The sequence below is a fragment of the Dasypus novemcinctus genome, chromosome 13, assembly GCF_030445035.2.
Source record: "Dasypus novemcinctus isolate mDasNov1 chromosome 13, mDasNov1.1.hap2, whole genome shotgun sequence".
Taxonomy (NCBI): Eukaryota; Metazoa; Chordata; class Mammalia; order Cingulata; family Dasypodidae; genus Dasypus; species Dasypus novemcinctus.
In genome coordinates this window covers 25785838-25798912 of record NC_080685.1, presented here as the reverse complement: position 1 = coordinate 25798912, position 13075 = coordinate 25785838, and the positions used below count along the sequence as shown (strand labels likewise).

Here is a 13075-nt window from a genome sequence, read left to right as displayed (position 1 = left end):
ATAAATACGTTAAGTGTACTTTTACTTACCCAGCATGGTTTACCATATGCTAGCTTTTGCTTTCAATTGAATTGTGACTCTAATCTGGACTTAGATACCCACTTTTTAAAAAATTGCCCTTAATTTTAGCTTTTAATTTGGTTCACCTGCAATCTTAAATAATACAGAAGAGATCCCATGTACCCTTTTGCCCAGGAATCTTCCAATGACATTTTACAAAACTCTAGCACAGTATCACAACCAAGACATTGACATTGATGCAGTCAAGATGAAGAACAGTTCCATCACCACAAGGATTCCTCTTGTTGCTACTTAATAACCATACTAACTTACTTCCCTTGCCTCCCCCAACACTTTTCCTTGATCCCTGGCAACCACAAGTTTATTCTCCATTCCTGTGATATTGTCACTTTAAGAATGTTACATAAACAGAACCAAAAAGTATGCAGTATTTTGTGATTTTCTTTTTTGCAATGAACATAGATAAAATTATCTGGAGATTCATCCAAGTTGTTGGATGTATCAATAGTTTACTCTCTTTTATTGCGGAGATGTATTCTATGGATGAATGTACCAGTTTAACCAGGTTAGTTCATCTGTTGAAGGACATCTAGGTTGTTTCCATAGTTTGGCTATTATTACAAATTAAGCTGTTAATGAGCATCCATGCACAGGATTTTTGTATGAATATAAATTTTCATTTCTCTGGTATAATTCCCCAAGAGTGCAATTTCTGGGTTGTACAATAGATACATGTTTAGTTTTGTTGTTGTTGTTGTTGTTGTTCTTTATTAGAGAACTTGGGGTTTACAGAATAATCATGCATAAAATGTAGGATTCCCATATACCACCCTATTATTAACACCTTGCATTAATGTGGGACATACTTTAAAAATAATGAAAGCACATTTTATAATTGTACTATTAACTATAGGCCATAGTTTAACTTGGGGTTCACTATTTGTGTAGTGTAGTTCCATGGATTTTAAAAAAAAATTTTATTCTTTTACCATGTATGCAACCTAATATTTCCTCTTCAATCACATTCTTATATATAATTCTGTTAATTATGTTCACAATGTTGTGCTGCCATCCACCAGTATTCATTACCAAAGCATTTCCATCATTCCAAATAGAAACGCTGTACATTTTACGCCTTAATTTCCCATTCCTTATCCTCACCTTGTCCCATGGTAAACCTATATTTTAGATTATGACTCTGAGAGTTTGCTAATTCTAATTATTTCATACCAGTGAGATCATACAATATTATTTGTCCTTTTATGTCTGATTATTTCACTCAACATTGAATATCTTCAGGGTTTGTCCATGGTTGCATGTGTCAGGACTTCATTCCTTTTTATGGCCTAATATTCCATTGTATGTGTATACCACGTTTCGTTTATCCATTCATCAATCAGTGGACTCTTGTTTCCATCGTTAGGCAATTGTGAATAATGCCACTGTGAACATCAGTGAGCAAGTATCTGTTGGTGTCCTTGCTTTCATATATTTAGGTATATATCTAGTACTGCAGATACCCAGTTTTTTTGTTTGCTCCATATTTTTTGGAAAAGTCCTAACAATCTAGCAAAATTCAAACATGGTCCTGATGGTATAGAGAATATTTGCAGAAAAAGTTTGCATCAGCACTCCTTAAAATGGTGTAGTGTATGTGCAGATTTCATGGGAACTGAATGTGTTTTCAGATACTTGCTAATACTGGTTGATTTCACATAAATGCAAAAAATCTCCATCTTTCCCTGTCAGTATTTAATTGGCATGTTGAGCCAGTGATTATTTTAAGAATTTTTAGGCTTCAGATAAATAATTTACTTTGTTTTGCTCTGATAGTTAAAATAAAGAATAGAAAATAAATGCTTTGCTTAGCAATATTTTTCAACCATAAATTGCAAGGTGCAAAAAAAAAGGGGGGGATAAGGAACCTATAGATTAAGAGAGACTTAAGAGAGATGTCCATCAGTTGTACTTTGTGAATCCTTTTGTTTCCTAATTGAAACAAGTGCTTTAACAGGGGTTCTTAACAAGGAGTCTGTGAGTTTGAATTGAAATTCAGAAAACATTATTATTATGGGAACGTGTTGGTATGGGTGTGATATATTTATTAAATAATACACAGTATAGTGTAGACTTATTAAGGGGTCCATAGTTTTCTCCTGACTGGCAAAGGGGTCTGTGGAACAAAAAAAAAACTAAGAGGGAAGCAGAGGTGACTCGAGATTGGACTCCCCTCTACCATATGGGAGATCCAGGGTTCAATTCCCAGGGCCTCCTGGTGAAGGCTAGCTGGCCTGAGCAGAGAGCTGATACAGCAAGATGTCACAACAAAAATAGACACAGAGGAGAGACAATAACAGATACAGCAAACCAGAGAGTTGAGGTGGGGCAAGAGATTGAGCACCTCTCTCCCACCCTGGAAGATCCCAGGATTTGTTCCCGGTGCCTCCTGAAGACAAGACAAGCAGACACAGAAGAACACCCTGCGAATGGACACAGAGAATAGACGGTGCGGGGGGGGGGGATAAATAAATATATCTTACTAAAAAAAATCAAGAACCCCTGCTTTAAAAAAAATAGACAACTTTAAATTTAAATTCTGACTGGGTATTTGATATTACAGAATTTTAATATTTAAGTGTGATATGGTGTTGAGAGTCATTAAATTGCCAGTGTAATTATCATACAACAAATTTGTTGGAATTTTTTGTTTTGTTTATCTATCAACCTCTACAATTACTAGTCTGCTGACCCAGTAACTGTGAAGGTCTAGCCTTCTAATGAGTTCTCAATGTCTATAAGAGTATGAGACAAGCCACTGTTGGCCCATAAATAGCCACCTATATACCCTCTCTTTGGCGGTCTAGCTTTGTAGCTAACTCCAGTGACTCCAACAGTCAAGTGGAACATACATTTCAGAGGGCCTGCCCCATTCTTGTGATTTAGGATTTTAAAAAAATTGAGGCAGTGTTTTGTTTGAATCTTTGGCTTTGGTATATTGACTCTGAAATTTTGTATATGGTTTTGAGTATATTTTTGTAAATCAAGGATTTTAGCATTAATGACTTTTTAACCAAATGTAATGAATTAGAGAACTTAACATTTATAAAATTACTTTTCTCACAAATTAGAAGAATTTAAAATATTTCAGTAATCATTAGCCCTATTTATTTATATTCATGAATAAATCATTATCTTCTGAAGTCATGTCATTTTCACTTGGTGTTTTAGTTTGCGGAAAGCTGCTGGGAGCAATATACCAGAAATGGGTTGGCTTTTATAATAGTGGGAATTCATTAGGTTAAAAGCTTACAGTTTTGAGCCTGTGAAAATATCCAAATCAAGACATCATCAGAGAAGCGGTCTCAGCAAAGGTCATCTGCTGGTGATCCTGGACTCCTGCCACATGGCAAGACACATGGAGCCATCTGCTTTTCTTCCAGGTCTCATTGCTTCAGCTTCTGGGTGCTCTGTCTTTGGCTTCTTCTTTCTCGGTTTCTTCTCTGAGCTGCTGGGTTCCTTCTCTCCATTTCTTTGGGTTTTTCTCTGTGTGTCTGCTGCTTTTAGTCCTTTTATAAAGGACTCCAGCATGAGGACTAAGACCCACCCTGGGTCATGCCTTACTGAAGTAATCCAGTCACAACCCTCAACTGAATCCAGTCCAATCAAAGGGTCTCCACACCCATAGGAATGGATTAGTTTTGAGAACACAATCTTTTCTGGGATCCACAAAAAGCTTCAACTGTCAGACTTGGTATGGATTAGTTTTTGGCCAGGTTTTCTCTTTATCAGCCCTGATTCCATAAAGATAAAGATGGTAGCCTGTCAGTCTCTTGGGTTCCTGTACCTATAAAAGATAATTGCTTAGAGAATCTGTTAGAGTCCTCAGATTTGACTCACTAGGAAGAGATGCCATTCTTCAGATTCCATACTTGTTGAATTAATGTTTGTTGTTAAATATTCCTTTTAAAAGATTAAGGTGGATTAGCTGACAATAAAATTACACTCCAGACAAAATAGATTTTACCTAGTTATAATATGGAGAAAAAAAAAGAATTTGTATGGTCTTTTGATCTGCTGGGATCATCTTTGTCATGTAAATCATTACAGTCAGGGTGGTAGCTCCATAGAAGTCTTAACTGTGTCTTTCATCCTGGTTAAGACAGATGGGTAAGATGTTTGTAAACCTTCCCTACCTACCTGTTTTTCTGTTACTTGTCAGATTTGGGTGATGCTTAAGTTTTGGTAACTTTGGTGGCATAAACCTGGGATGCGTGACAGTCTTGGATACTTGGCTATCTGGGAAATCAATTCTCATTTAAGACCATAATGTTTCTTATGAAACGTGGGTTTAATGTTTTCTTTTACATTCTCCCCCCCCCCCCCCCCTTTTTCTTCCTTTTACCCTTTAGCTGGCAATCCTTTGGTCCAGCAAGGTGGGCAACCACTCATCTTGACCCAGAATCCGACTCCAGGTCTGGGCACAATGGTAACTCAACCAGTATTGAGGCCTGTGCAGGTCATGCAGAATGCCAATCATGTGACAAGTTCCCCTGTGGCCTCACAACCAATATTCATCACTACACAGGTGAGTGGGACTCTGGGGGAATTCTGATTTGGTTTGATAGAGAAGTAGGGAAAGCTTCAGGCTATGATTTGGGCAGGGTCTTTGACATCATTTTAAATGGTTCTAAGACCTGTCTATTGTCAGGTTTTCTCATTTTCTGTTTTGTAATTTGATGCTGACTTTTGTGAAGAATTCAACGTAGTATCATGACAAGGTAATTTCCTCTTCACACACATTGGAGGGCTGTGAAGTGATTTGATCATGATTTGTGCACAAATTAGCAGGACAGCCTAGATTAAGAACCCTTAACACTTGGTCCTGAAAAATTCTCACCCTTTGCTTGGGCTGTTTTTCTTAACTCCGGATGAGTTTTACTTTGCGGGACCTATGTATGAAATGGGTGAAGTGTGTAGAGATCTTTGGAAGAGAAGGAAGATGATTTATTTGATAAAATGTGATGAATGGAAGTTGAAAGCTTAATTCTGCATGTGGAATGTAAAGGCAAATGCTTCTTTGCGTGTGCCTTCCTGAGTTACTAACTTTTCTGTGTAAGTTTGCCTGTGGTTTAGGATCTTTGGAGTAGACTTTGGGAACAATTTCATGGGGTTGCTTATATGTTCATTTACTCCAATGAGTACTGTTGGTGTAATATATATATATATTTTTTTCTGCCTATGCTTTTAACAGTTTAGGGGCCAATCTGGGGATGAGTTTTTCTAAGCTGAGGTTCTTTTAAGGCAAGAATTAGATTTTCAGTTTTGATCAGTGTACCAAAGCTTTGTCTCTGGTGTTGTTTGTTTATCCTTCTCTTTTTTAAAAAACGTATTTTTATTAGAGAAATTGTAGGTTTTGTTCTCTGGTTTTTATATTTTGTCTCATAAAAGTTTGCCTAAATTTCTCCATCTTGGTCATTTACAATCTTGCTCTCTCTAAAGAGAGAGAGAGAGAGACAAAGACCACCATTAAGTAAGAGTGTGGGAAGTTTTTTGGATGTAGGTCATATTGCAATTTTCATGTTAGTGTTAGTTGGTCTCCATGTTAAAGATCATTTTGCTTTTTTTAATACAGGGATTTCCTGTAAGGAATGTCCGGCCTGTGCAGAATGCAATGAATCAGGTTGGAATTGTGCTGAACGTACAGCAAGGCCAAACAGTTAGACCAATTACATTAGTCCCAGGTAAGGAAAAATGTCTATCCATTTGGAATAAAATGGCATCCAGAAGATTTGTTTTTATTGTTTCAAAATACTTTAGGTAATTTTTAAAATGTACTTAAAGAAAACCTAAAATTTAACAGTCTTTATCATTTAAGCACAATTTTAAGAACACTGTTTCTAATCATTGGCCAGCGTGGTGATTTTATTTGTTTTTTCTTTTTAGCTTTTTACCACCCTTCACAATGTAGGGAAACAGGGTTTATCTAGTCGTTTTTCTGTACCTGGTATTTTCTTCAGGTATTAAGTTTGTTATCCTGAAGGAACGTTATTAACATAACTTCCCGAATTCATATCCTTCTGAGTCTACTCACTTACGTGGTGGGACTAGAATCTTTATTTTGCTTTAATTTTAGAACATAAATTTGGACAAATATTGCCAATGATTAGATAGCCTTTTTTTTTTTTAAGAAACTGAATTGAAAGTTAATTTTTTAAAATCTTATAATTATCCTCCCATTCTTTATTATCTCTAAGTTTACTACAATTCAGTCCAAGAGAGGATATCCAAATATCTTAAAATGGTAGCTTGTCTTCCATTTTATTTTATTTTTTGACCTATAGTCTGATCAGCTTGTCCTGTCAAGTTTTAGTATTTCTTAAATCAGGGGTTCTTGACAAGAGTTCTGTGAACTTGAATTGAAGTTTAAAAAAACATTTTTGTGGGAACATGTTGGTGTTGGTGTGACGTATTTTTTAAATAATACACAGTATAGTATAGACTTAGTAAGGGCTCATGGTTTTCACCTGACTGACAAAGGGGTCTGTGGAACAAAAAAGGTTAAGAACCATTGTCTTAAATATTTCTCAGTGGAAATTGCCTACAGCTGAGTCAGAAGACACTCTTCTTTAATAGTTCATTTGAGGGGATGGAAGAATCCTTTAGTATTCTGAAAAGGAAAGATCTCTCTTTTCAGGACCAGGTTCACCCTCTAGCCCTTACACGCCCCTCCTGCATCTCTTCTCCTTTTTCTTCCATTACTAAGGGGAAGCTACTCCTGATAGTGTTCTTGGAATAGAAAATGCTGTGTGGTCAGATGTTAGAGGAAAAACTGATGATAATCTTCAATTTAACATTTTTAGGGCTGATTATCTAAGCTAATTACTTTGAATTTCTTTGATCAGTTTGGAAACCCTTTGTTGTCTTAGACTTCAGAGTCTATGCTACTTTTGGTAATCTCTCATGGTTACCCATCAGTTTGGGGAAGGAATCTTTTCCTATTACAATATTTCTAGTAAAGTCAGGGAGAATATATTACTGATCAGAATTTGGTACTTTTCTTTGTCTCTCTTTTAAAGCCCCAGGTACCCAGTTTGTAAAACCGACGGTTGGCGTCCCACAAGTGTTCTCTCAGATGACCCCAGTGAGGCCAGGCTCCACGATGCCTGTGCGGCCCACCACGAACACCTTCACCACCGTCATCCCAGCCACTCTCACCATTCGAAGCACCGTCCCCCAGTCCCAGTCCCAGCAGACCAAGTCAACTCCCAGCACCTCCACCACTCCCACCACCACTCAGCCAACCTCACTGGGGCAATTAACTGTTCAGCCTCCAGGCCAGTCTAACCAGACCCCGAATCCCAAGCTAGGTGAGGCTTGGGTACAGGGTATGGCAAAGCTGGGAAGGGGTGGTGGATGGGGAGCAGATGATTATCACTTGGCCAACATAGCTCCCTCCTTCCCATCTCCACCTGCAGTGAGCATTGCCAGCTTTGTCACAGTCAAGCGACCTGGGGTTACAGGTGAAAATAGCAATGAAGTAGCCAAACTGGTGAACACTCTTAACACCATCCCTTCTCTGGGCCAGAGTCCTGGGCCAATGGTGGTATCCAACAACAGCCCTGCCCATGGCTCTCAAAGAACCAGTGGAACTGAATCTTCGATGAAAGGTACAAAAATCTGGGTGATCCTGAGCAGCCAGTGATTTGAAAACATTAATGAAGTATTTGTTGTATCAGAATTCTTTACTATGAAGTAGAGAAATAAAGTAGACTATGGTTGCTGTAATCTCTGTTCTCACAGAAACTTTTTTTTAAACAAATCAATTTTATTGATACATACTAATAAAGCATACAGTTCATACAAAGTGTACAGTCAGTGGTATTTGGTATAATCACAATGTTGTGCATTCATCACTTCAGTCATTATTAGAGCATTTTCATTATTTCAGAAATAATAATAAACAGAAAACAAACAAGAAAATTCTTCATCTTTCAATCTCTCTGTTTCCCCTGCTGTACATAGCTACTATTTCTGGCTATTTTTGCACCATTATTTATTTATTAAGCAATTTTATTGAGGTTTATTAAAAACCATATGATCTATCTAAAGTGTTTAATCATTGGGTTTTAGTATAATCACATGGTTGTGCGTTCATCATCACAGAAAATCTTAGAATTATTTCATTACTCTAAGAAGAAAAACTCCACGCCCCTTAGCATGCCTTCTTTAGCCTTATATAACCACTAGTTCAATTTCATCTTTATAAACTGATTTATATTTATGTTTGTAAAAGTGGCATCATGCACTGTGTTACACAATATATTTAGTTTATAGTAATGCAGTCACACAGTATTTGTCCTTTTGTGTCTGGATTGCTTTGCTCAACATACTGTCCTCCAGGTTCGTTCACTCATGTTGTCATACACTTTACGACTTCATTTTTTCTTACAGCTGCATAATATTCTATCGTGTGAATACACCACAGTTTGTTTATCCATTTGTCAGTTACTGGACACTTGGGTTGTTTCCACCTTTTGGCAATCATGAATAATGCCACTATGAACATCAATGTGCAGATGTCTATTCGTGTCACTGCTCTTAGTTCTTCTGGGTATATATACCCAGTAGTGGTATTGTAGGGTCATGTGGCAAATCTATAGTCAGTTTCTTTAGGAATTGCCAAACCGTCCCTCACAGTGGCTCTACCATTCTACATTCCTACCAACAGTAAATAACTACAAACCAATATTTGTAGTTCTCTGTCTTTTTAATAATGGCCGTTCTGATAGGTGTGAAATGATATCTCACTGTAGTTTTGATTTGCATTTCCCTAATTATTTGTGATGTTGAACATTTTTACATATTTTTTTTTGCCATTTGTAGTTCTTCTTTGGACAAATGTCTATTCAAGTCTTTTGCCCATTTTTTAATTGGGTCATTTGTCTTTTTATTGTTGAGTTGTAACCTTTCTTTATCTATCCTGGATATTAAACCCTTACAGGACATGTGATTTCCAAGTATTTTCTCACATTGAGTTGGCTGACTTTTCACCCATTTGACAAAGTCCTGTGAGGTGCAAAAGTGTTTCAATTTTGAGGAGGCCCCATTTATCTATTTTTTCTTTTGTTGCACATAATTTGAGTGTAAGGTCCAAGAAATCACCACCTACCACAAGGTCTTGAAGATGTTTTTGTGCATTTTCTTCTAGGAGTTTTATGGCCCTAGCTTTTATATTTAGGTCTGATCCATTTTGAGTTGATTCTTGTATAGAGAGTGAAATAGGGGTCCTCTTTCATTCTTTTGGTTATAGATATCCAGTGCTCCCAGCACCGTTCAATGAAAAGACTGCTTTATCCCGTTAACGTGGACTTGGTAGGTTTGTCAAAAACCAGTTGACTGTAGAGGTGAGGGTTTATTTCTGGACTCTCAGTTCTATTCCACTGATGAATGTGTCTGTCTTTCTGCCAATACCATGCTGTTTTGACCACTGTAGCTTTGTAGTATGTTTCAAGGTCAGACAGTGAAAGTCCTCCCATGCTTCTCTTCATTTTTAGAATGTCTTTGACTAGTCAGGTACCCTTTCCCTTCCAATTGAAGTTGGTGATTGCCTTTTCTATTTCTGTAAATTAGGCTGTTGGAATTTTGATTGGTATTGCCATCAACTCTATAAATCATTTTGGGCAGGATTGACATCTTCATATTTAGTCTTCTAATTCATGACTATGGAATGTCTTTCCATTTGTTAAGATCTTGTTGATTTCTTTCAGCATTGTTTTGTGGTTTTCTGCTTATAGGTCCTGTGATTGATTGTTTAAATTGATTCCTAGGTATTTGAGTCTTTTTTTGCTGTTGTAAATGGAGTTTTTCCCCCTGGTTTCTTCCTCAGATTGTTCAATACTAGTGTACAAAAACATTACTGATCTTTGCATGTTGACCTTATTTCCTGCCATATTGCCAAATTTCCTCAAAAACTTTGTCATAGACATTTCAGAATTTTCTAAGTATGGGATCATGTAATCCACAAATAGAGTTTTACTTCCTCTTTTTCTATTTGGATACCTTTAATTTTTTTCTTGCCTAATTGCTTTAGCTAGAACTTCTAGTACAATGTTGAATTTTTCAACAGTGGTGATGGTGGGCATCTTTGTGTTGTTTCCAATCTTAGCAGGAGAACTTTCATCCTTTCCCCATTGAGTATGATATTGGCTGTGGGTTTTTCATATATGACTTTTATCATATTGAGGAATTTTCCCTTCTATCTTTCAAAGTGTTTTCATCAAGAAAAGATGCTGGATTTTGTCAAATGCCTTTTCTGCTCGGTTGAGATGATGATGTGTTTTTCTCCCTTCAATTTTTTAATGTGGTGAATTACGTTGATTTTCTTATATTGAACCAGCCTTGCATACCAGGAATAAATCCCACTTGGTCCTGGTATATAAGTCTTTTGATATGCTTTTGGATTCTATTTGCAAGTATTTTATTGAGGATTTTTGCATTTATGGTCATTAAAGAGATTGGCCTGTAGTTTTCTTTTAGTATCTTTATCTGGCTTTGGTATTAGGATGATTTTGTCTTCATAAAATGTATTGGGTAATTTTCCCTCCTCTTCAATTTTTTGAAAAAGTTTAAATAGATTGATGTTAACTCTTTTCAAAATGGTTGGTAGAATTTACCTATGTAGCTGTCTGGTAGTGGACTTTCTTTGTTGTAATATATTTGATGATGGATTCAGTCTCTTTAAATGTGACTGATTTGCTAAATTCTTATACTCTTTTTAGTGTCAATGTAGGTTGTGCATTTCTAGGAATTTGTCCTTTTCATCTAGGTTGACTAGTTTGTTAGCATACAGTTTCTCATAATATTCTGTTACGATCCTTTTTACTTCTGTTGGATCAGTTTAACTTTCCCCCTTTCATTTCTGATTTTATCTATTTGAGTCATCTCTTTTTCTTTGTTAGTCTAGCTACAGGGTTGTCAGTTTTGATCTTCTGGAATAACTAACTTTTGGTTTTGTTCATTTTCTCTTTTTTTTTTCTTCTCCATTTCATATCTTTCTGCTGTAATCTTTATTATTTCTTTCTGCTTTTTCTGGGGTTGGTTTACTGTTTTGTTTTTTCATTTCTTCAATTCAATTAGATCTTTGAGTTTATCTCTTCTTTTTAAATATAGGCTTTTAGGGCTGTAAATTTCCCTCTCAAGACTGACTTCATTGTATCCCATAAGTTTTTTTATTTTTATTTTTTGGTTTAGTTTTAGTTTTTGTCCCATAAGTTTTCTCTTGCTGTTTTTTTTACACCTATATGTATATATTAAAGTTTCTTAGGTTACAATACATGTTGCATAAAAAATATAGGGGTTTCCCATATGACCACTCCTCACACCTCCCACATTTTCCCACATTAACAACATCCTTCATTAGTGTGGTACAGTCATTGCAATTGATGAACATATTTTGGAGCATTGCCACTGAGAGTGAACCATAGTGCACATTGTAGTTTACACTCTCCCACACAATTCTACATGTTATGTCAAGGTATGTAATGGCCTGTACCTGTCGTTACAGTGCCATTCAGGACAATTCCGAAGTCCTGAAAATTCCCCCACATTACACCTGTTTTTCCTTCTCCCTGTCCTCAGAACCTCTACTGGCCACTGCCTCCACGTCAATGATATCATTTCTTCCATTGCTAGAATCACAATAAGTCTATAGTAGAATACCAGTAAGTCTACTTTAGTCCATCATTCATTCCCCAATCCTGAGGATTCTGGGATGGTGACATCCACTCCACCTCTAATTGCTAGAGGGGGCTTCGATCCCCTACGGCTGATTGGTGGAACTCTCTTGCTTGCAGTTGTAGACTCTCTCGGTTCCTTGGTATACTAGTTATCCATCATGACCCCCTCATTAGTTGTCCTGGGTGAGACCAATGAACTGGAGAGTAGTATTGCAACTCCATCAAGATTTGAGGCCCAGCTGGCACATCCCATAAGTTTTGACAAGTTGTGTTCTTGTTTTCCTTTGTTTCCATATATTTACTGATTTCACTTGCAATTTTTTCTTTTTCCCACTGATTATTCAGGAGTTTGTTGTTTAGCCTTTTTGCGAATTGTCTTTCCTATTATTGAATTCCAGTTTCATTCCATTATGATCTGAGAAGGTGCTTTGTATACTTTAAGTCTTTTTATTTATAGTGAGAGCTGCATTGTGACCTTACATGTAATCTATCCTGGAGAAAGATCCATAGGCACTTGAGGAGAAGGTATAACCCACTGAATTGGGATGCAACACTCTATATATCTGTTAGGTCTAACTCATTTATCATCTTATTCAAGTTCTCTGTTTCCTTGTTGGTCTTCTGTCTAGTTGTTCTATATATTGATGTGAGTGGTAGGTTGAAGTCTCCAAATATTATTATAGAGATATCTATTTCACCCTTCGGTTTTGCCAGAGTTTACCTCATGTATTTTGGGGCACCCTGGTTAGGTACATAGATATTTATGATTGTTACATCTTCCTGGTAGATCGTCCCTTTTATTAATATATAATGGCCTTTTGTATCTCATAACTTTTTTGCATTTAAAGTCTATTTTGTCTGATATTTGTGTATGGTACTCCTCTTCTTTGACTACTGTTTGCATGGAGTATCTTTTTCCAACCTTTCACTGTTAGCCGTTTTGTATCCCTGGTCTAAGATGAGTCTCTTGTAAGTAGCTCATGGATGGCTCATGTATTTTTTATCCATTCTGTCAGCTTTTATCTTTTGATTTGGAAGTTTATTCCATTCACATTCGGTGGTATTACTGTAAATGCATTATTTAGTTCCACCGTTTTATTCTTTGGTTTTCATATGTCATATCATATTTTCATCTATCTTTTTACAGTTTTGGTTATCCTTTCTACTATTCTTCTATACTCTCCTCCAAGCCTCTCCTGTTTTCTTTCAGGCCCTAAGGCTTCCTTTAATATATCCTGCTTCGGTGGATTCTTACTTACAAACTCTTCTAGTTTTTGAGAATTCTTGGCTGGCAGTTTTTCTCTTTCAGTCTTCTAATT

At 36.6% G+C, this 13075-nt stretch overlaps 1 protein-coding gene across 2 annotated transcripts in view; it reads left to right on the top strand.

Moving 5' to 3' along the window:
- Positions 1 to 13075, top strand: part of POGZ (pogo transposable element derived with ZNF domain) — a 63287-nt gene that overhangs the window by 29226 nt on the left and 20986 nt on the right. Inside the window, exons 4-7 of one of the 2 annotated variants that reach the window (XM_058309638.1) lie at positions 4431 to 4606; positions 5654 to 5762; positions 7098 to 7388; positions 7497 to 7688. In XM_058309638.1, coding sequence (XP_058165621.1) covers positions 4431 to 4606; positions 5654 to 5762; positions 7098 to 7388; positions 7497 to 7688 — 768 coding nt within the window. Of the gene's footprint in view, positions 1 to 4430; positions 4607 to 5653; positions 5763 to 7097; positions 7389 to 7469; positions 7689 to 13075 lie in introns of both variants that reach the window. The other variant, XM_023586914.3, reaches the window with a different exon arrangement.